General features: G+C 38.5%; 1 protein-coding gene across 1 annotated transcript in view; it reads left to right on the forward strand.

Annotated features, from left to right (window-relative positions):
- GRM1 (glutamate metabotropic receptor 1) overlaps window positions 1-24,053 on the forward strand; it is a 190,977-nt gene that overhangs the window by 34,881 nt on the left and 132,043 nt on the right. Inside the window, exon 2 of the mRNA XM_013945421.2 lies at window positions 3,690-3,939. Within this exon, the coding sequence (XP_013800875.2) occupies window positions 3,690-3,939 (250 nt within the window). The remainder of the gene's footprint in view (window positions 1-3,689; window positions 3,940-24,053) is intronic.

The following is a 24,053-nucleotide window of genomic DNA, read 5'->3' on the forward strand; positions in this document are numbered from 1 at the left end:
ATGGTGAAGCAAAGTTGTCTTTGGCACTGAGATCACTGTGACATGAAAAAAACTCTTAGTAAAATTGCAGCTGTAATAGGGTTAGAATTTACATTCATAGTGCTGTGCAGACTCTGCTTCAAGCACATAAACAGAATATCTGGTTCTCTGAATAGGATAAAATTCAACATAACTAAGAAAACAGAACAAAACCCCAAAATCATTAAAAAAAACCCAGCCTGATATTGTGGGGTACAGAATATGTTACTGGCTCACTCAGCATTTGGGTACAGGTCACAATGAAAATCAGTTGTTGGTAGCCTCAAAATTACAAATGCTTTGGTATTTCATAGCTTATTCTGGTTATAAAAGGACAGATGCAAAAAAGATTGAATCTTCTGTTCAATTTCTCTTTCAGAGGAAGAGAGATCCTCAAGTCATGGCTTGAGCCTGTGGTAACTCTTCACTGACTGCCACCTCGTGCAGATTTCTTGCACTACATGCTCCCATCTCAGCAGTTGCATGTGTGGATTAAAATGGATGTACTCAGCATGCTGTTACAGATGGATATGTTCTTGGCTGCTGCACAGAATTAATTAGTGTTTTCTATTCTATATGCGCTCTTATATTGTGCTTACCCTGGTAGCTGCGTGCACTGAACAATGTGTCTAACATCTGTCACATATTCACTTTCTTCCTCATCCTTTCCCCTTGAGGAGGAAGGTGTGCAGCATGCTGTCTTGTTGGGGAAGGCAGGAAATAGACTTTGAAAGGACCTTCTGGGTCATCAAGTCTCATCTCTGGTTGTTGTAGACATCTACATTATGTAATGCTCTTGTGACCATACCAAGTTCCATTCTAAAAATTGGTTTTATTTTGTACTTCCATTAGAAAGCCATTTCTCTACCTTTTTTTTCATGTGACGGTTAGAAAGTTTTCAATTTCCAACCCCAGATTGTTTCTGCCTTGTGTTTGACTATTTGATTTTGTGTCAGTGTTGTTCTTGATCTTAACTAGCTTTTTTCCTTCTATGATCTTTATTGCATTTAATGAATTTATAGGTAGCAGTCCTATTTCCTCTTAGTTTATGTTTTGGTATACTGTTGTGCTATCAGTACATGTGTGTCTGTGAATTTAAGATGGTTGTCATTACATCAAAATTAAAGCTGGGCAAAAGCATTCCACATGGATTTAATTTCGCTTTTGTTGAAAACCTTAACTTTGATTACAGCAGAGTTAATGCTGTACTGGATGTATGAAAAAAATCCCATACTACCCTTATATTTAGGGCAATATTAATTTAGGTAAGAAACCTATTACATTTGTTTTCTAATATGCATTGCCTAAATATCTAATAAGATTCACTTTACTCCCCTAGTTCACCCTAGGCAACACTTAACTGCATGAATAATCCTACTGATTTCAAATGAGACTGTGTTGCATAAAGTGCCACAAGAAGCTGGAGAACATGTTGCAATTTGCTTCCAAAGCATAAGGTGGTTGCTAATGGCAGTCAGTAATGAGGCTATTCTGCTTCAGTCTGGGGACGGAGGCAAATCACAAAAGCAGAACTGCACTAACTGCCCAGCCTCAGATCCTGGGGTAAATCTCTTTGTGACCGCAGGTTATAGCCTACAAATATATGGAAAGCTCTCCACTTATGTCCTTCTCAGCATGTGGCAGCCCACATGCAAGGGCACGCTGTGTGCCCAAGTGTGGGGTCGCGCGATGGCTGCAGCAGGGGACAAGGGCCGCTAGCAGAGCTCCTCCAAGGGTGCCCTCCCGCTGGGCGCAGCCCTTCCTCTCCTCTCCCTGCAGCAGTGCACGGTGCTGGCTTTGCTCCTCCTCTCCAGTACGTCTGGGCAGGCTGGTCTACTGTATCTGGTATTGGGACACAGACTGCATAAGAGGCAGTCTGCTGTACTGAAAATTTCATGAGAAACCAGAGCAGTTTGGTGCAAAAGGCAGTGGGACGTGAGAGCTTTGAGCAAGATGCATGAGACCTAACAGGTCTGTTTACATCCTACCATGACTGTATGAAACTGTATGGTATGTCTGATCTGCTGCAAATAATTTGCATTTCTGGAAAAAATGCACTCTTTCATTGGATTTATAAAGAATGCCTGAACGTTCCTTGCTGCATTTGCTTTGATAGCTTTGCCTTTTGAGCTGGTGTATGGTTCAGAAGTCCTCCTTGTTGCAATTCACTATTCAAAACTATCACTGTAAAGGGAGGAGCTGGACTTGTTCAGTCACCCCAGTCTGTGTCCAGAAGTGGTCAGCATATTTGATGTTACTCCCTCAAGAACTAGTGTTGAACTTAAGGAAACATTAAAAATATGAATAGCATTCATGCTTCTTTTTTTGAGCAATTTATTGTTACTCTTAATAAACAATTTTTTTGCAATCCACCTTGCCTGATTGACGTTCATCATAAATTCTGTCCTCACGGTAGGCATAAAATATTCAAAGAAAAGTTTGTGATTTAACCCATCTCCATAGCTGAAGACAATTTGAGTTTCGTTAATAAGGCTTACAAAATGTATAAATAGAAAAGCAAAGGGAATTTGAGAATTAGCTTTTCTATTATCTGAAACACGAAGTTTAAATATTCCTAAGTTAAGAATAGCGATCTCAGAAATTCTTATAGGTAGAAAGTTTCCTCTTCAAAAAGAAACGTCAGGCCTAATTTTTGTCATGCACACTGGTCAGTCAGATTAGTGCAAATGACCTTCAACATGCAACCAAATCAGTGCTTCAAGTTTACATCCATCTTTCAGTCACTGTTAGTAGCATGGACAGCATGTGGTACAGAATGACTTTGAATGAAGTCTGTTTTTCCTTTGTAGGGTTATTATAAGTTAAGCAGGAAAATAGTTATGTGTCCTACCAGCTTGTGCTATTCTCTGTTGGTCTTCTCCTTAGACTGAGTTTTGCTTTTCTTGCTTTGTCCTCTGGCTGAAACAATGCTATTGGTGCTTAGGTTGTTGTCCTGTTTGGAGAGACATGAACCCAAAAATAAGCTTCTCTTCTGTTTTATGTGCCACTCCCAGCTGTTAATGGGATAGTTTTTCTAGAGGATACACCATTGTCATGGACCATTGCCATAAGAAATTCTTATGGCAGTAGAAGCAGTAGAAAGACCTCTTCAAACTGCTCTCCAATAGTATTATAGTGGTGGGTTGCTTTAAAAAATACTACATTTTATGTGGTGTAGCTGCTCTAAGATGATAATGGCAGTGCTTAACTAAACATATTGTGAGTCAGAAACAACAGCAGGTACCTCTTATTTCTTCTAACAGATCAGAGAAGAAACAAGTTAAACTGTGCCACCAAGGTATAAAACTGTTTTTGACTGTTTTCCTAGAATAGCACAGCTGTTACTTTTGCCATAGAAATGTTAATAAAACTTAATCCTTACTGTGTGAGCCTCTTGGGTCCCTTTTCTGCCTCTCTATCCCTTTTCTGCCTTTATTGTTCACTGGTAAATCAATGTAAGAAAAGAAACTTGGTGTCCTTGGGTCAGTTAAGACCAAGCACATGGTATCTTGTTGCTTTACTGCATCCTGAGCATGTTTGCTGTGATGGACCTCCTTTGCTCTCTCTTCTGCTAATGATGGTTGATTTTTGAGGGAAAACTAGCCTTTTTCTATCCCCAAACTCCTTAATTTGTTAGATGTGTGATGTAATATCAGCTTTTGTTTAAACAGGCAATTATGGGGAAAGTGGAATGGAAGCCTTCAAAGAGTTGGCTGCCCAAGAAGGTCTTTGCATCGCTCACTCTGACAAGATCTACAGCAACGCTGGGGAAAAGAGCTTTGACCGCCTGCTTCGGAAGCTGCGGGAAAGGCTGCCCAAGGCAAGAGTGGTGGTATGTTTCTGTGAGGGAATGACAGTGAGAGGAATCCTCATTGCCATGAGACGCCTGGGAGTGCTCGGGGAGTTCCTGCTAATTGGAAGGTAAGGGTTTGGCGGTGATTTCATTGCACGTCCTCTCCCTTGCATCCTGAAGGCAGCCTTTTCATTTCAGAATGGCATAACTTGAGCTACCTGCTATTTAGATATTTACTTGACTAATGAATGAAAAGAGGTGGCAGGATGGCAGAGCTGATCTGAGGAAGCAGATAGGAAGATGTATGCCAACTTTATCAATGTTTAAGATAATTGTCATTTACTTCAGCAAAAGTTATTACCTGTGTTTTTTTATATATGACCTTTGTTTTTGTGCTTTCACATACTCTAGTGGAATGTTTCATACTCAGGTTTTAGAATCTAAGTTAGGAATGAAGAATATTGACTTCAGAATGTGATCTGGAAGTGTGAGGCACAAGAAAATTTAATGTGTTTTAATAAGGCTAGGGACACTGAATGTGTCCTGAGAGTTTTAACCCCCAAATTATCAAATGGTTTTGATTACTTGAACTGTTTCTACAGTTTTATGATTACATCCTGGCATTTCCAGCTACATTCTGACCTTTGATATTGAGGGCTAGGGTGTTGATATTATGCAGACTTGTTTGTTTCTAAAATATCAAACTTGCTGATGGCCAAGTCAGTATATATATGTGTTTTGATATCTCCAGAATAATTTCCAGTGCCGAGATGTATATTGGACAGGCAAAGATCATTTTATCAAAATGAGAATGGTTCCTTATTTCTTCTACAGTTCGTCAATCCTTTGTAGATATTCACTGAAATACGGTCATTCTAGTTCTATCACTATGGTCTATCTGCATTTCCATTTTTGTGATAATTCTTATTTTAAGGCTTTTTTGACTTTCACCTTGATTTTTGCAATGTCTTTGCCTGGCTTTCTGTTTGGATCAAGTCTGTTCAAATGATGAGAACTGACATTTTCTGTCTTGTCTGTTAGATTGATAATGTCTTTTTTAAATTCTTCTATTCACTCTTTGTTTCTTTCATATCTCTTGTTTAAACACCATTCTTTCAAGGCCTTTAACAGTTGTCTTCTTACCCCCTTAGCTTCTGTTGTCTTTTTATTCTGTTGTCTTTCTGATCTGTCAGCCTTTTCTTTGCCCCATTCTCTCCATAAAGTCTTTCTGCCTGCCTCTCTCGTGACTGGGATGCTCTCCTTTAGCTCTGAGCTGTAATATTGGCCTTTCCCTGATCTCATCCCTCTTCAAAACCCACAATTATGATTTCTGTAAGTCAGATAACTAATCTGGCCTATATAATCATCTGAAGACAATCAAGGGGTTTGTGTGTGCAGTTTTTGGACTTATCCCTCTCTTTTCATCATTTCTTTTTTGTTGCAGTCTTTGTGATCTATTTGAAGCAGAGACTTTATCTCTAGAAGTGTGTATAGATAAGATATAGCATATCTGGAAAGCCATCAGCATTAAAATAAAAGAAATAATAAGTTGGTTATGAAAATGCTATGCTTCTCATCTGCGTCATTCAATACACACCACTTGAAATGAATAATGGAATGTTTCACGTCTGACATGTTCTAAGTATGTTATTTTTTAGTGAACAGAAGAACCTAACTGTAATAAAATTAGTCTGGGTCATGTTAACCTTCCTCATTCTGTAAATGTCTTACAGCTTTAGGCAATGCTATGCTTTCTTCATGTATTATTGTCACACTTAGTGGTGTCTTATTCTTCAACCTGATTTAGGTGCTCTCTCTTGACACTGGCCATAGAGAGAGCTAAAAGAAAACAGGCTCCTCCATTAAGCACCAAAACTAGGTACTTCAGTAAACCAGGGTTTATACCACCGTTGGGCCTTTTGCTTGGCCCCCTCCTTTATGGATATGTGGAACATTTTAGCTTCACATTTTGACTAAAAGCTTTAACAAGGCAGTATACTACTCTAATTAGTTCAAGTATTTGGCTTGGAAACTCCCCAACAACAATGCTCTGAATTTTTTTTTAATCAGATCTTCTCTCTTATTAAATATTAATAGCTGGAAACATATTTGAAAATTGCAGGGGATTTTTGCATAGGCTTTCACGTAATCTTCTTGTTTTATTTTGTATAAGTCTTGGGTGTGAGAGACTGCTTTTCAGAGCTGGGTGGGCTGATCTGCTTGTAAAACAATCTGGCTATTGCTGTGCATAGTCTGGATTGTGCCCAACAGCTGGTTGAAATAAAAAATATAGGGCTTGCACATGTTTTATAAGTGCTTGCAGATCTAAAAGAAAAGACATTTTCTTTGAATTGTCCTAATTAAGCAATTTTAAAAAATGGCAGATCTAGCAAACTTATTCACGAGTAAGTTGCGGTGAAACTGCAGTGCTATGAATTTGGTCATCTGAAAACAAACGGGAACCAAGGCATAGATCAACATTACTCTGACATACTATTGAGTCGTTTCTATTCAAATACTCAGCTAAGCAAAAAAAACAAATGCCTTTTAAGAACATTCTTTTCCTTGAGGGAAGTGGGAGTGAATGTGAAATCAAGAGTTTTTTTGCAATAGTGAGCTAAACAAAGCCTTTAATTTACCCACAGGTGTATCATCAGACACACTGTATGAACCCCATACTCTGCTCTGACTCACTATAAAGAAGAAGCCTTTATAAAAGGACACCTGGCTAAATAGGTCTCTTCCTACTATATTGTCAACATTGCTGTTGATCAAAGCAGACAGACACAGCTTAGCTTAATCAAATTCTAGGTATCAGAAAGAGATGTGGGAGCTAAATTTGACTTTGGTGTAATTTGGGAGTAATACATTGGGAAATACGGGGGATTACACTGAGCCAGGGCTCAGTTCTCAAATGCTGGGGCCTTTTTCAGGATGGGCTGACACTTGTAAGACATGGAGTTGGGATGTATTTGTGCTACATCTGAGCAAGTGTTCCCAAACTCAGGCTGGAGATCTGACTAGAAATTCAGTCTACTTTGCTACTGCAAGTGGAAGTCTGTCCTATCGGTGAGGTGGGGAAAAAAGGGAATTCCTATCTCTGAATCTGGAGGGAAGCTAGGATATGACAGGGCTGGAGGAGAGGTTACAGTCTCACCTAAGGCAGAATGGGAGATGATTCTCATCCTGTCACAATGTCAGAATGTAGTGGAGATATTAAGCTATGGAAGTAAGGACTGTAAAAAGAGAAAGGAGAAGGGAAAAAAATCATCATGGCTTTGCTTTAAAAAAAAAAAAAGGTGATTGGAATAGTATTGGAGCAAGCAGTGCTGGCAAAAGTTACACTAAGGAAGTAAGCTGTAGCCTTCAGGGAATTCAAGTGATAGCTCTTTTAACACAAAATAATTATGATGTGAAATGACTGTGTGGAAAGATACTCGACACGATGAGTCTAACCGTGTTTATGCAGGCCTCTGAGTTTTATATTACTTGATAAACATAAAATAGGTTCTGCAAAAACCTTGCAAGATATGTGAATCTCCTGTATATCCTCTGGAATGGTGCATCAAGACAAAAGCATGTAAATGACTTGCCTATCTGTACAAGTAATGCAAAGGAAGTGAAAGACATGGAAATGAAATCCCCAATTTTAAGTGCTACTCTGAGATCAGTGGAGGAGAAACATGTTAGATAAATAGTTGGAAATGAAAATGCTGTTTAGTAATTCAAAGCTCTCTAAAACTCCTACATGAAATAGTTTGTGTAAATGTATGAGGAACTTGAGGAAGAAAGGGAGATGCTAGTACATATGCTGTTTTTCAGTATAACACTTTGTAATGAAATGTGTACTGCTTGACTTCTGTAGGCTTTGCAATGCGTTAGTATTGCTCTATGGGCTGTTGTAGAACTATGAATTTTAAGTGTTGGTAGGGTGACTTCTCCTGAAAATATGGACACTTGGCAGTGGCGATATATTCTCTGTGAGCCTAGTGGATGTCATTGGGCAAATCAGTTGTCTTTCTATATCTAATAAAACTCTTTGCATAGGGTGACATAAGCATCAGTAAATACAGTGCTTTCCATGTTCAGAGTGTGATGAAAATTTCCATGACTGTTCTCCCTTCACAAGCCAGGATTAATAACAGGTTTTTGCCATTTAACTTCACACTTTTTAAAATATTGACAAAATATTCATATTCAGTTGGAAAACACAAGTTTTATGGTCATATATGATACTGGTGACCAAAGAAAGTGTAGTTAGGACACAAAAGTGGAGATTCTAATGACTAAGACTGTCTTTGAAGTTTGGCTGTAGATTTCGTTGCAGAAAATGGAGGCACCCCGAAACAGTTTATAGTCTTCAGTTTTTTGGGGATGTGAACACATCCTTGAGAAGATGTCATTTAGCAGACCCTACTAATTGACATGCTGGACCCAACTCAATTTTGCTTTGATGCAAGGCATAATGCTAGAGTAAAACCAGCCAGTCAATGGAAGATTCTGTATTTAATTATGTCTTTTGTGAAGACACAATCAGAAGTTTAGCTGGGTTTGGATCCAGATTACCAGAATAAAATTCAGTTAATTGCTGTGAAACACAGAAATCCTTCATGATTAATCCTCAAATAGTTTCATAGTCAACCACATACAAAAGTTGGATACAAAGTTGGCAGTTAAGCGAAATATTATCAATGAAGACAGTCCCAACTGGCAACATCAGCCTATTTCCTGAACATTATCAAGGCTGGTAATAGGATCCATTGATAATTTTACATTTTAAAGTCTGGAACCTCGGCACATGTCAGTCAGCATGAATTTGTAGTACTTATTACGTTACAGTTCAATTTGTAGTCATAATCCAGCATCTGCTAATTATGATGGCAGTGTGGAGGAAAACGTTATGTGACACAGGAAGACTATGAACAGGTATGTTTTGTTTACCCTCTAACCCAAAATAACATCAATCTGTGTTAAAACGTGATTACGTTTCAAGTGTAAAATACAATTGTTATGGTAGAACTGCATTTGATTTGCAGCAATTTAGAATTTCTCTGTAGTTTACATTTGGAGCTCATCAGTAGCCCTTTTATGACTTTTGCTTGGTGATAGTGATGATGAATTAAGTATAAGACTATGGATTATTTAGCTGAGATTTTTAGAGAGCACGTTTGTGCTGATGTTTAAAACAAGAATGATGTTCACTTATTCAGAGACAGAGACCTAGAAAACAACAAGATCTAATTGCTGTCTAGACTCCTTCTATCAATTATAATGGATTCTTCTTGTTTTTTTCCCCCATTCCAAAGGACACAGCATTCTCTACACACACTCTGAACTGTCTTTTTGATCACTTTTATTATCTGAAATAGAAGAAATAAACCCATTGTTTTGGATGGTAAAATGTGATTTAAATACTACAAAATATAAAACTCCATAATTTCTTCAGGCTTAATTTCTTGCTTCTAAACAACAAACTAATCTCCTATTTTTCCATGAAAACCAGAAATTAAAGATGAACCTTTACTGAAATACTTTTACATTTTACATGTACATTTTATACATTTTAATATGATATTATATAAGAACAATTATTTTCATGTTTCCTGCACTCTCTTGGTCTAAAAATAGTTTTCCCCACTTAGTATGGAAATATGTAAAATCACTGATAACTGTTCCAGTCCTTGTATCACTAGAAGAAAGTTGTCATTAGGGGTAAGATATTGACAGAAGATGATCAGGAATTGCCTAAGCTGTGTTCATACAGACAACCCATGTTTTGGTAGGGACAAGAGCAATCTAGGAAAAGATAATTTAGGTTATAATTTAAACACCTTTGTCCTGAAACCTGGAAGGCAGTGACTGGAAAGCTTTAGAGCTCCTGTGAATGATCACCTGGTTGTATTTTCAGTGCAGCAGTCAACTGAAGAGGTCTAAAAAGACTCTTCCCTATTTAAGGAGAAACCTATGGTGGCAGAGAGGTGGTCAAACACCGGGTATATAGCTCTAGTGAAATTATTCAGAAATTACTTCCAGGACTGCTTGTTAAAGCCTTTGGCTCATTGACCAGGGAAAGGAAGGCAAACAGCAGGGCACGATATGTGGGGAAAGACCACACCTTTTCTCATACTATCCAATTTTCCTTCACCTTTCCCTTTCCTTTTATAAACAACTTCAGCCTAATGGCTTTGCTGGAGAACCCTTGCTATCTTTTTAAGGCTGGAAAATGTGCCCATCATCCAGCATTCTGAGAAGCTGAATTTGTCTGAAGGGAAGCTAGCTCTGAAGTATATGTACGAACATGTAAAGAGGAAATTTCAGATCATGCACAGGTTGTAATTTGGCAGCCAAATACACAATGTGTTTTTTAAAGCTGAAATTAAACTGGAATCAGGGCAACTGGCCCACAGTGATAGACCCTTAGTCTGTTGCTTCTTTGCTGAAATTTTCAGCAGAGGCAAATCCTTTCCAAACGTGGTAATTCTGTAGTGTGATGGTGCCTTGGGAACTGAAATAATGTCAAGAACTTGCTTCACAGTGGCAATCCCGGCACTTTCAAGTTGCTAGTTCCTCTTCAGCACAACGAATCTGTTCTGATGGAGGACTGAAAGATTCCAGTTTTGTTGAGCTGGCCGGCTATTGCCCATATTTCACTTCAGTTATTACTATATGCGTTTTAGTTTGCTTATTTGTACCTCAGAGAGGGGGAAATCAAAAAAAGAATTTTGTTTCAAAGCCTTGGAGATTCACTTCTGCCTGGTAACTGACCAGGCAATTATTTTAACTGGCTTTAAACCATATGCATTATTCACTATGAACTATTTGTGGGTAAGCTTTGGTACCTTGGGCTCATGCAATTATTTTCCATGCTGGTGATTTGGCTGAATGTGTTAGTTCTGTGGGGAATATGTTTAAGTTTTCATCCTGGCTGTCTTTTCCTCAAAGTCTGAAAGGTTGTAATACAAGTCAGATTTAGTTAGAAAGAAAAATGTACTGCTGTTGTCTAGTTCAGTAGAAATGGAATGTGTTATTTTTCTGCTTCACAGAATAAAATGGAATTCTTTGGTTTCACTCCAAAAAGGGCTTTACAAAGAAGAGGCTAAATAATCATTTCTTGCATGTTAACATGATGATTAGGAAAACTGCATAATAGGTCAGATTTAAGTACTTCTGCATGCAGGAATGACAGCCTGAATGTGACTCCAGTTATGATTTCTGCTGATTTCTCACAGCAGGTTGAATCATTGTAAACTATTTCTAATGGAGAAACTTCTCAATTTTCTCTAGTCTTCTTTTAATACATCTTTGAAAATACACTTTTTTTTTCTCTTTCTCCTTCCTGTTTTATACTCATTATATTCTTCAGTTATTCCTTGCATGCTGCATCTCGTACCTTGCATTTTCATCAATCCATTCTTGTTCTACCTGCCCCCATCTGCACGAGCCCCAAGATTTCCTTGCCAATTATCATACTGGACTCTTCAGCACCTGCTACCATGACAGGGCTCTTATTTTTTGTAGTAAAAAGTCCGCATTATTGGCATAATTTCCTTTCTGTGAAGTCAGGAGATGTTTTAGCATTTTCTTCTTTGTGAGTGGAGATGAGCACAACGTGCTCTTGAAAATCCTACCTATATTACTGAGATCCTTGAGTAACAGATTGATTTGACAACTTGTCTCCCCCATCTATTTGCTCCTATCATGTCAGGCAGATTGGCTCTCTACACACTTTTATGAAAGTCTCCCTCAGTGCCATATTTAAGCAGACCTAAAAATTTAGTAATGGTGTATCCTGTTCTTGTTCTTGGATATAATTCTTAGTGTGACAGCAGTCAAAAAAATCCCCTTTGTTTTCCCTCTGCTCTCCCCCCCAACAAAAGTAGCTATGCAGCTTTGTAAAACTAACACCTTTATTTTATTCATCTGTTCTTGATGGGGACCTTGTATCATTATTGTCATTTAAAAAAAAACTGTATGAAGCATTGATTATTATTAATTATTTTAACCACTATTACCTGTACAGCCTTGAAATGCTATCAGGATAACTGACTTCAATCTGGTCTCACATATTATCATCAAAATTTTAAATTAAATTCTGAGGACTGGCAATGATAAAAAAGAGAAAGACCAGGCAGGTGTTCTGATTTTGCAGGCTGGCAGTTGATCATTTTATGAGTTACAAACTGAGTAAATGTGAGGACTCGCTAAGAAGGAATATAATGTAAGCAAATGAAATGGACACTGAAGTCTACTGAAAATACCATTGCTGGTAAGGCCATTGCCAAGACTGATTTACCATGGAACACCTAGAGTACAAAATTAGATGCGTTAATCTGCGTGCATTTCAAATGAATTTGTCTCAGCAGTGTGGTAACAATGTATAATAAATGAACCCAAAAAAGGGATGGAGAGTTTAAAGTCTTCACAAGAAACTTGCCACCCTCTCTGCAGTAAGAATCAGAATGAGAACAGATGATAGAGCATAATCAAGTCTCTTGAGAGCTCCATTGTCCACATATGAATTTTTTTTCCTGTTTGTCAATTCGTTTGTTGAAAAACTTCTTAAATGGGAAGTATACACTCAAGTAATTGCACAACCTGCTACTCCAGCAAAGGTGAGAGTTGCAATCTTAGCAGAGAGATGCAGGTAGAATTTAAGAAGCAGGAAAGCTAAAAGGCTAAGAAGGAAGAGGTGGGGATAAAACGTAGAAAGAAAACAGACACGATGTAGGGAAGAAGGCAAAGAATGTGGAAGCAGGAGTGAGTGAGCTAGAAGAAGAGACATTAGGAGTGCATAAGAAGACAGAGTTTTTTTGTTTCGGGCAGTGATCATTTATTCTGTGATTCAGACTGAGATGTGCTGGATAAGTGAATTGGGCGAAGTCACACACAGTCTCTATAAATTGCACAGATGCAATGGAAGCAGAATCATTATTCCAAACTGGAGAAGGTGGTGGACTATTAGCCCATCAGGATTCAATACAGGAATGCTACTGTTGTTGCTAAAGCTCCCCAGTAAAACACTGAGGACTGAATTTTGTTTTCATAGTTTTGTGAATCATGAAAAACCCTCTAGGCAACAATGTTGTTAAAGTGAGTGTGAACTGAGAATAATGTTCCAACACTACGTGCTGACCTATTAAAACAGGAAAGTGTCCATGTGTTGTAGGACTGTTTCTGTCAGTGGTGAACATCCAAAGCTTATGATTCAAAGGAATGTCCTTTACTTCTATTTTTTCCCTCCTCTGTGGAAAAAACCATCTCTTTTCCAGAGAGTATTTGCTGACTGGCTGATTTGTCTCAAGCCAGATGATTGACATTTCTTGTAATGTTCATTCTCAGTAGGGAAATTGCAGATGTTATGCTTGTTTGTTAATGTCTGATTCTTGTTTAAAGCTTACTAAGCTATTTACTTCCAGAATAACTCAGTGGCGTCTGAGAGTTCCACACATTAGTCTGAATAGAAAAGTATGTCTTCTGTGTACTTTACATTTGTTGGCTTTCAATTTGGTTACGTCTTCCTAATGGAAAAGAATTCTGGATTCATTTTTCATTGTTTGTTAGAGATAACATCTTGTTTGTCCTCATGTCTCTTTCTAACTAAATGCAGTGTTTCGAGGGTTCTGCAGACTACAGGGGCAATTTTTTAGGTCTATGAACAGTGCTGTGCCCAGTGCCACAAACACAGTGGGGCCTTGGCTCCTGGCTAGGTTTACTGGTTGCTACTGCAACTCATGAAAATGATATTTCCAAACTGAACAAAAATGATGCAGGGGGGGATACACAGGAAAGATGACACCCCACCCCTTTTTATTTTATTTTATTTTTTTTGCTGAAGTGCTAGGATAGACTATACCTGCTTGCTAAAGCCCTATTTTGACTTTGCCTAGGGGCAGCAGCCTCTTGAGGCATTGCAGCAGTGAACAGGGGTTCAGGATCAGCATGAGCAGCTATGACACCCTTCCCAATGACCTTGGAAGGGGGAGGTTAGACATCTGGAGGGGGAAGTGTCCATATTGCAAAGTTTTTTTCTTTTTTTTTTTTTTCCAGACTGTATGGGCATGTTGAGTAAAGCTTTAGTTTCTCTGAGAGAGCTCCAAAAACAGACACTGTGAAGTGACAGAGATCTTCTTTAAGTCCTCCTTCTTCTTCTGGCTTGGACCAGTGGGAGTTGCAGTACAGAATCTAGCTATATTCTTTATGTTGGAGTCTTTGGATTAGGGAAAACTACTTCTGTGAGTCAGTTGTAATATCCAGGGCTCTGTAAACTATGACTTTGGAATTGCAGTTCCTACTGCAGAAATAGGCTTTACAATCTAAGAGCTACTGTTTCTTTGCAGGTTCAAATGTACTTTTCCTGTTAGCCCCAAACCACTTTTATGTGTCCCCAAGCAAGGAGAGCTTCATGTGCTCACCTCTTACCTGTCCAGATTCTCCAGCTCTCTGCTTCGGGCAGCCTCTGAAATGAACTTCATACATTATTAATGCCTAAATCTGCAGTGTATTGAAAGCTGGAATAGTGGAGACATTGTAAAAATAAATTGAATTTAACATACAAATAAGGCATCAACTGTTGTGCTGACTGCATTATTCCGTGTCATTTGTAACTTAATAAAAAGCTCTGTGATCCATTCAGATGAAACTGGCATGAGTTTTCAGTCTGAGAAGCAGAAGGATCCCTGTTGTGTAGCTGAAATCCAACCCTCCCCCCCCCCCAAATAAGGTAGATGCTGATTTACATCCCTCTTGAAGGAGCCCAACTATATTGACCTTTATGGAGTAAACAGGGAGCTAAATGATAGAGGAGAACATACAGAAGGAGAAACAGCTGTACAATGCTCTGGATTACATGCATCTGCTTCTCTTGGGTTTATTATTTGGAACCCAATTTATGTAGTAGGGGGATAATAGTCAGGGGAAAACAAGCCACAGTACTCGGGTCTGTGAAAGGTATGTGTCTTCAGCTGCTAGTTTTTTGTTTTGTTTTCTTTCTGACAAAGAGTAGGAGGAATGATGCATTTCTTCTTTCAGAAAGTTCAGCGGCTGAACTAAACATTTTGGAGGAAATGTTTATAACAAACTGAAACAACTTTTAATGAGTTTAATAGTTTGTTTTCTCTTCCCAGAAGGAAGAAAAATGTTATTTTTTGACAATCTGAAACATTTTTGTTAAACCCAGAACAATGTCACGTCAATTTCAAAACAAATATGCTATTTCAAAATAGAAAGTCAAAATGTTTTTATTTTGAAAATATGGAAACTATTTCTTCTAGAAAATGTCAAAATAAAATGTCAAAATATTTAACCTCCATGCTTTCCAAATTGGTGAGTAATTTTGATCTCCTCACAAGTGTAATTTCCTGCAGATGTAATATCCATTGGTTTCTTTGTAGTTTTAATAACGTTCCTGAAGTCACTGCTGATGATAGTGGCTCCATAAACCAAAATCTCCAACCATTTTTAATAGTCTGTGAGACTATCCTGTTCTGACAGATGACATTTGTAATAAATCCCTTTAAAACTGTTTCTTTCTGAACTAAAGCAACACAATATAATAATTATATAGACTCAAGCGCTTAAGAGAGTGGAACTTTGCAAAGCTTTTCCTCAGCAGCACTGGATACCACACAATCACATCAAAACCATCATCTTCTGTATGTATTGCGTCCCTGTAGGATATTGACTCAGCTTCAAAATCTACTCAAGGCCAGCCTTCTCTTTATCCTTAAGGAACTTGGTCATCTTTGACCAGGATAGCTACAAGATACCTTAAATATCTGGAGTGAAAATTGCGACCAGTGATTTGGCCTTAGCTGTAGAGTGTAAGGTACGGGACTTCATCATTGGCTTCTCTCATCAATACTCATAAGAATATGCATGTGAGGAAGACACAAGGCAAACGCCCCCAAAACAAACAACTCCATAGTAAACAGCTACAAACATGTAAAAATTTTATATACCATGGAAAGCATACAATTCTCTATAAGAAAAGAGAAGAGACTCTATCAGAAGACACTCTGGCCCAGAATCATCCTTTTAGAGGCTCTTTCCTAGGATACCTGAGCAAGAAGGTCAGTCACCCTGAGTGCCCTACAAAGGTCTGCATCACCTCCAAAGGCATGCTTTAGGTGTTGCTTGTCCTGGATCGCCTCAGGCTTCTAGGACTTGTGGTTGTTCCTCCCACGTGGGCTTCCCGCTTCAGTTCTTGTGTTTCTTACAGGGGCTGTATGGTTCAGGGAGGGGTGGCAATGTTCTCGTTCTGTGTGGCTTTATTTAAAAAAGGCAGCAGAGTCAGAAGCTGGATTAGGGGTTCTGTAAATAGCCCTGCACACCTCCCAGATTAAATTTCTTGGGGGGGGGGGGGTTAATTCTCCTGAATCTCCTTGATTTCCCTTGGTGTGTGTGTGTGTGTGTGTGTGTGTGTGTGTGTGTGTGCGCGCGCGTGTCCCCATCCATCCATCCATCCATCCATCCTTTGACTTGGTCATTTTCCCATTATGTTTACTAACTGCTTTGCCTTTTACAAAATTTCCTCAGATTACTGTATTTTACCTTGTGTAGGATTCTTCTGCTAGATCCCCTTTTCCCCCTCCCTAGCTTCACTCCTCTTCACAAAATCCAGCTTACTAAACCTGTACTACCCTTCACATTGATTCACAGTTCAGGTCTGAGATGATTACAGCCTCTGCAATACAGAAACCTGGGGAGACTGTTGATAGGCAAAGCTAGCATTTCTGTTGGTGTAATCCCTGCTGTGATATGCTAGTAGTGTTTAAATGAAGTCAGACCCTATTTGATATGAAATAGGGTACAGACAATGTTCTTTCCTGGAGATCCATGTACTATAAAGCTAGTCATGCATAGTCTTCTGCCCTTTGAAACCTACATGTGCTAGGCTTAACTGAATTTCAAATCCTAGTTCCCTTAACTAAAAATTGATTCCATTTCTACTCATTTCTAAATGGCTTGTATAACATTTAAATGATCTTCAGGGTGGTTGTTAAAATTAAATGGTACAAGATATAAGCGAGAACAAAAGATTACAGTATAAGATGAAGCACAGGATAACATATTTAGTAGCTTAGCAAAGAATGAGTAAAAATTGTAGCTAGTATACCTCTAGCTTGGCTTTCATCATGCTAACTAAAGATGACTGGAAAACACGGAAGGGAAGAAGATTCAGAAACAAGAACTGAACTGACACTTTCCAATGGCAAAGGCCAGAAAATCAACTTGATCACAAAAAAGCCAGTGGCTATATTTTTAGCCTTGTATGGAATTAGGTGACTTCTTGTTAAGCGTAGATATATTTGTTAATTTATACATTCAAGGGTAAGTAAGTGTTCATAGTATGTGGTAGTCATGGAATAGAGTAATACAGTTTTATATCAGTGATAAAATGTTAAGAAAATACTCTGTCTGAAAACAGTATTCCTCAAGCTCTGAATCTGCATTTGTGTCTGGGTCCCTGTCTGCAGGTTCATCAAGACTTTATTTGTTATATTGCTTCTGATTTTGGATGAATGAGGCAACATTTCTTTGTAATAAGTTGGCCACTTATTTGTGATTTTCAAGATAAAATGGTCTAAACTTTTTCTCTCTTGTATTGTCCGTATATAGACACATATTTCATACTTCTGCCATTTGCTATCTCCTTGTCTTATTTGATTCTCATTGTTCTTTATTTAGTCATTGCATACTATGTTTAAGACTTTATTTAAATTCTTTTTTGTATCTTATACTTCATATTATCTACATTTTTATGTCCCTTCACAAAATAAGCTTTATCCTGGAAAAGATATATGCGTACAATTCCCATACCACCTTCATTATATCTACAGTAGAAGACAAGGTCATTACTGATACATGAACAGAAAGAAGTTTTATGATGTGAAATACTTTTATCCTGGATAATTTTAAACTTAATAGTGAGATGGGACAGTTTTGTTCCTAAAGAAGTAAGAAGTAATCTCTAGAAGATAAAGTTGTACCTGACAGTCCCCCCAGAAGAAGTTGAAATTGAGGCTACCAGGGAAAGCAAATCCCTGGTGCCTCCAGCGAGTTTCTTGCTGGGCACTGTGGGGCTGGGGAGCACTGGTGCCCAGTCAGTGATGAGGAGTGGGACTGGTTCTGTACTCCAGCTAGGGATGAGAGCATTGGAGGCTACACTGTCCTTGCAAAAGCTCAAGAAAGGATCTCTGAAAGTTTGGCAAATCTCCTGGGCCTTGGGCAACTGCTTTGACATCCCTGGACTCTGTTTGTTTGTTTGTGGTTTCTGTTAAGAGACATCAGTTGTTCTGAGCCACTCACGTTCAAAGGGATGGTGCTTCTCAAGGTTGTGAGCCTGCAGATATAGAACCTGTCACTGATGTGGAATATTAAACTTTCCTCCAGTTCAATTTCTTACATAAAAGTTGTTAGGTATTTTATACTGGCTTTTAAAATTTAGTATTTGAAGTTTCTCAAAGGGATTGAATGTTAGAAGTAACCTTGGGGCTATTCTAGAGAGACAACGGGACCTAGATTTATGATTGTTTTATCTACATCAGAGTTAAGGACTGTTTTCATATTTGTGGTAAATATGAAAGTAATTTGGCTTCATGCTGACAATAACCTGTGGTATGAATACACATTGCAAATTATTAAGCAGAATAGTGTCCTAACTTTTCAATTTAAAATGACTAATTTCCCAAATCTATTATTTATATTAGAAAACTAGATGACATACTTTACATTTACACCAGCACATGGACTGTGCATACTTGATGCAATTAATATAGCTAGATGAAAGGCATATATATTTTGATACAAAGGCAGCTGTGAATCAGTGTTTTTTCTGCCGTAAAAAGATGTAATTAAGTAATCTTCTGCTCTGACCTATAGCAGAAATTGAACTTTGGCTGCAACAAACATGTAAATAGCAGCCCTGCATTTTGAGATACAAAGGGTGGTATTTACAACAAAGGCAGCATATCATCAGTGTCATCATCTCTCCATAGTTAGCAGCAATTGTTTCCGGTTGGTCCCTCAGCATTACAATTTCACCAAACAAAACCTGGAACACACCAAACATTTTGCTTCTGTTTTCTTCTTTGGGGTAGAAAGACTTTCATAGACTGTGATAATAGTATATTTCAGACTTGTATAAAATCTTTTAATGCCATTTTAAATATCAGTGGTTCATGTGTGGCTGGCCAGTGCAGAATCTGTCCAGGTTCCTCATTCCCAAGGGGAGGTCTCCTCTTCCCAGCATTGGGTTTCTCTACAGGGCACACTGCACAGTCCCTTTTTGCTGTACTGCTAGAGCCAGAAGATAGGTTTGATTGGCAGATATTGCTGGCTCACAAATATTTCAGAATAATTTTGCTCTCCTACTTTCTGAGAAGGAAAGCCATCACTTCTTCCTTCTTTCTAGTGCACCAGTGTCACACTGGTCAGGATTTTAGTTGTGCAGGACTGCTCAGCATCCACAAGTAGGGCTAGATTTTTTTCTAAAGAGCTTATTTCTCCATGCATTCAGCTCTTTTGAAAGTCTTCTGTAAGTGTTGCAGTGGGAGCTGCTGTGCTCTGAGCAAGATGCTTAATAGCTATCAAAAAAGCCTTGAAGTAACCTGGGTACCTGGAAAGGTAGCAGTAGGGAGGCTAACCTGAAAGAAGCCTGCAGACGATAACAGCTACTATTATTGCATTTTTCAGGACTTCTGATTGGCTGATCTTCCTTTCTCCCTTCTTCCTCCTTCTTGATTTGTGTCCCACCGGACAGCTCCCTTCTTTATTGGAATTCAATGCAAGCAGGAAAACCTTGCTAAGCACTTGATTATCAGCCAACACTCTCCATAGCTGCATCAAACTGAAAACCCCTGTTCTTCGATGTATTATTACTATGATATTTGATACAGGAATCTTATTGGCTGCTAATTTCATGCAGCTATGAGGCCTTTTTTTTTCTCTAAGTGTGATGAAGTTAAACTGAAAATAGTCAAGCATCTCTTTCCCATTGTGTATGTGTTAATTTATAAGGTGAATTAACACCTATTTTCAACTTTTTTTTCTACATGCCAACAAGAGCACCAGAGGAAAAAACAGAGCATATACTAATTAACATGTTCTAATAATGGAGTGAGCCTGTCAGAGTCTCAGACCTAGAGGTTTGGATAACTATCAGTTTCTTCCACAATTGTGATTATTCCACATCACTTGTTCCCCAACTTTTCTTCTTCATCAGACCATCATGTAGAAGCAGAACTGGGTGCAAGGCCTGCTGTGTGCCAACTAGATGCATCTGATACATGTTCATGTGATGAAGGAGGGATTGCAGTGCTCTGTTGTGGGTACAGAAGCCAAGTTGCTATCCCAGAAAGTTACTCAGTGTCTGTGGGCTTAATGCAGTATATGGACAAGGTAAGGAGTATTTACCATACTTTGCAGACCACAGTTTAGGAGCAACTGCTGGCTATGATCAGGTCTGTCTAAATGCATTTTTCCTTCATAAAGTGGAATCTTAATGCCTTGCAGTCTGGCAACTGTTTCATTTATGGCAGAATAGAGCTCTTATGCAACGCAAAGCATGCAATTGAATGATTTTTTTTTAACTATTTAATACATCAGAATATACATATCTTAGAGACTAATCTTTATATGTGCTTTCACACACTATGGCTTCTACTTGCTTAAAAGGTTAAGATTGTGACAAACATGGGTAGAGTTTTCTATTATTCCAGATAAAACTGAGTCATGAGACAAACTGTCTGAATCCTGAATTTTGTTTTTGTGGTAAGTTGCTGCTGCATTACTAGTGAACACTTTCTGAACAACTGCTTGACATTTCTAGCACATCTGACTTTCAGAATATTTAGCCTCATTAAAAACTGACATGAAAAATCATGAAGTAAGGGTTATTGAGGGAATAGAAACTAGTACTGGATTTCTTCCTTATCCCCATCGGCACAAACACCTGTTTTTTGTTTTCTCAGCACCTTTGGAACAATAGTGTTCTATGACTCTAGCTATATCAGGCTACAGGGTACATTACTGGCCTATTTTTCCTGACAGGTTTTGGAATTTAATTGTTACTTCTTTTTGATGAATTTTTGAGTGCAGAGTGGGGACTGCATGTTGTTTTAAACTCAGAGTAGAGAGATGGTCATCTTTAGCTAAAGCTTGATAGGAAGAAATTGCAGTGTTATTCATTATTATTTCCACTCTGTGGCCCTGAGCAAATCACTTTTGTAAATGCCTTGTCTTTCTGTAGTCTGCGAAATGGGAATAGTAATGCTTTCTTGTCTTTCTCTTTCTGCAGGAGTGTTGTGAGAATTAATGTGTTAACATTTTTCTGTTGTTTTATAGATTAAAAGGTCTCTGTATATTCAGGTGTTATCTATGAATGCTGATTGTCTCTGTATATTTCTCTCAGCTGTCCTGAAGTAAAACCATGCTGAAAGTCAAATGATAGTTCAGTAATATAAGGAAGATCATGTGGGATAAATGTATGCTATCTAATCTGAGTATATTCATTGGTTTTGAATACAATTCGGGAAAGGTGAAGTTAATATTCATGTAACATACTAGAGGGACAATAGCAGAAAATTCTGTCCTTTTTATGGACAGAACAGATGTAGTATAACACTTAACAATATAATGCCCCAAATAAGAAGACAACCATCTTTGGCCTCCTGCATCATGATACCAAATGATGTCAACTGCATTTATGGTTCAATTATACTCTCTCCCCCACCCCCCAGGAACTAGATTCAGATCAATAAATCCTCAATACCAGGCAATCATTAGCATGATAATCTACTCAATAAGTTTATAGTTTTAGACTGGACTTGAATACGGATAGAAGTCTTCACACCTCGTTACCAGTACCATAAGCTATGCAGTTCTTGTGGATGTTGATTTTTAAAAGAAACTCTTTGGAAGTACTCAGATTACTTTGTCTCCTACATCAATGTTTGAAGTTTTTTCAGTCTTTATATGTTTTTAATCAAAAATCACTTTTCATCAAAGGAGGAAAGAGGACAAAGTACAGATATACAACTTGTTTTGAGCTAAAGTAAGCATTTGGTATTAGAAAGAAATGTACCATCAGTCAGTAATAGGAAATATTCAGTGTAAAATAATTGTGTAAAAGGCTATAATTTCAGATAATAGTGAGAGAGACAGGAATAGATACATAGCCATTTGGGATCCATTTGACATAAAAAAAAGAATAATAAAAAAGCAGTTTTTCATCCTGGAGAAGCTTAAGAATCTGGAACATGTTTCATTAGCTAGGATGAAAGAATTTATAAGATTGCTGAAGTTCTTATTTCACATCCCTGCTGGAACACTTAAACTTAATATATAGTTCCCTTTCACAAGAAAAGGAGATTAGAAAAACTTCTGAGTATGTTTTTGATAGTATATAGTATGTAATGCATATTTGTGTACTTTCAATATACAAAAAGTCCATGGCAAGATGGTAATCTTCCAATTACTCTTACTTTGAAATTACTTATGAAAGGGTCAGACCACAAGGTTTTCTTTACCGATAGACCTTCACAGATGTCGGCATTGGCTTCAGTAAAATTAACTGAAGCACAAGGTACCATTAAGCACAAATGAGGACATGGGAATCCAGCTTTAAACCAGTTCTGTGAATAATGTTTGAACTGTAAGTCATTCAGCGACACATTGTTGCAGGAATCTCTGCAGAAGTCCCATGATAGCCTGCTGACCATTATAAATGTCGTAACCAGTTTCCAATGAAAATGCTCACTCTTATGATTTCTGATTTTCCTTTCCAAAAAAAAGCCCCTCTGTGAGCAAGCTTCAGTTGTGAGGAGGTGTCCCCCTCATAAGCAGTTCTGCCAGCTGGTGATGCTACCACCACTCAGCTATTCACCCTTCCTCAGTTGGAGGTTACCACCACCACTATACGCATGCTAAGATAAAGGTTGCTTCCAATGCCTCATACAAGCTCAGGCAGGGTTAGATTGTGGACAGACAGCTACTTCTGAATCTGCATATAACGAGAGCAAAATCAACTACCCTTTTGCCTCAGGTACTGTCCCCACAAATCTGCTGGTGGAGCGGCTCATTTGAGATTTACCTGTTTTGTTTCAGTCAAAAAAAAAAAAAAAAAGGCTCAGTTCCAGCAGCATGTCTGTGACTAGCAGTAGCTTCTTTAAACTCATGTGAGTCAAGAAGGACCCACAAATAGCAATCTTTATCTGCGAGAAGGTGGCAAGCTAGAGGGGGAAAGGGGTAGGTAGTAATCTCCTTTACTAACATAGGTATTTGCAGTGCCTGTTCCTCTGCACTCTTAAGCAGCCAATGCAGCTGCTTTGTGCTAGCTGATTTTGCTTGCAGCAGATCAGTGCATGTTCAGATGAACCCTGCTGCTGAAAGAGCTGGGTGGGGGCAGTTACCTTCTACTTGATGCACAGTCACACCTTCTACTGGCAAAGCTAGATCCAGAAGAGATGGGCATCTGCATACTTAGTTATTGAACTTTTGGTTATAAAAATGAATGTGAAAGGGAGTGAACTCAGCTGGAGTTCTTTCTGTTTCTTAACAAAGACAAGACAGCTATGGGACCAGGCCATCTGCCTGTCTGCCAGGCAGCCGAGAATGAAATTGGCCAAGAGGTTCAATGCTTAAGGAGATTTGGCGGAGGAGTAAAGCTCTTCAGGATTTAAGTTCCTACCAGTCTTATCACAGTCAGTATCTGTGCAGAGGGAAAGCCCCAAGATAGTGCTCTCATTGAAGAAAAGAGTGCAGAGAGACCTAAAGCTACCTCTTCTGCCCTCCTGGCTCTCCAACCAGCACATCTGCTCTGGGTCTGTGGCCTGGAAGCAGCCACACAACACTGCCCCCTCTTTCCCAGCTGTAGGAGCCAGGGGTTTGGGGGGAGCAGGAGAAATGATGGAAGGGCTTCAGGAAGGTTAATCAGAGGTACTTCTGCTGAGTGCTAGGCCAGAGAAAAAGATGGTTTTAGTGGAGAACGTGTGGTTATTCATTGGGGACCTAGGTAGCAATGTAGAATGCAAATATGTAGGGAATCAGTGCTTTGTTACTTGTGCTTGTGGAATAATTTGTTACCAAAATAGAATGGTGCAGATGACTTAACACTATATACCCATTAGGAAAGAAGAGTTTTTCACTGCATGATCTGAAAAGTACAGTGAATTCTGGTATAACGAGGATATATGAAAGGATAAGTGATATTGTTCTTTAATACAACACAATTAGCACTGCAAAT

Source organism: Apteryx mantelli, chromosome 3 (genome assembly GCF_036417845.1).
Source record: "Apteryx mantelli isolate bAptMan1 chromosome 3, bAptMan1.hap1, whole genome shotgun sequence".
In the NCBI taxonomy this organism is placed as follows: Eukaryota; Metazoa; Chordata; class Aves; order Apterygiformes; family Apterygidae; genus Apteryx; species Apteryx mantelli.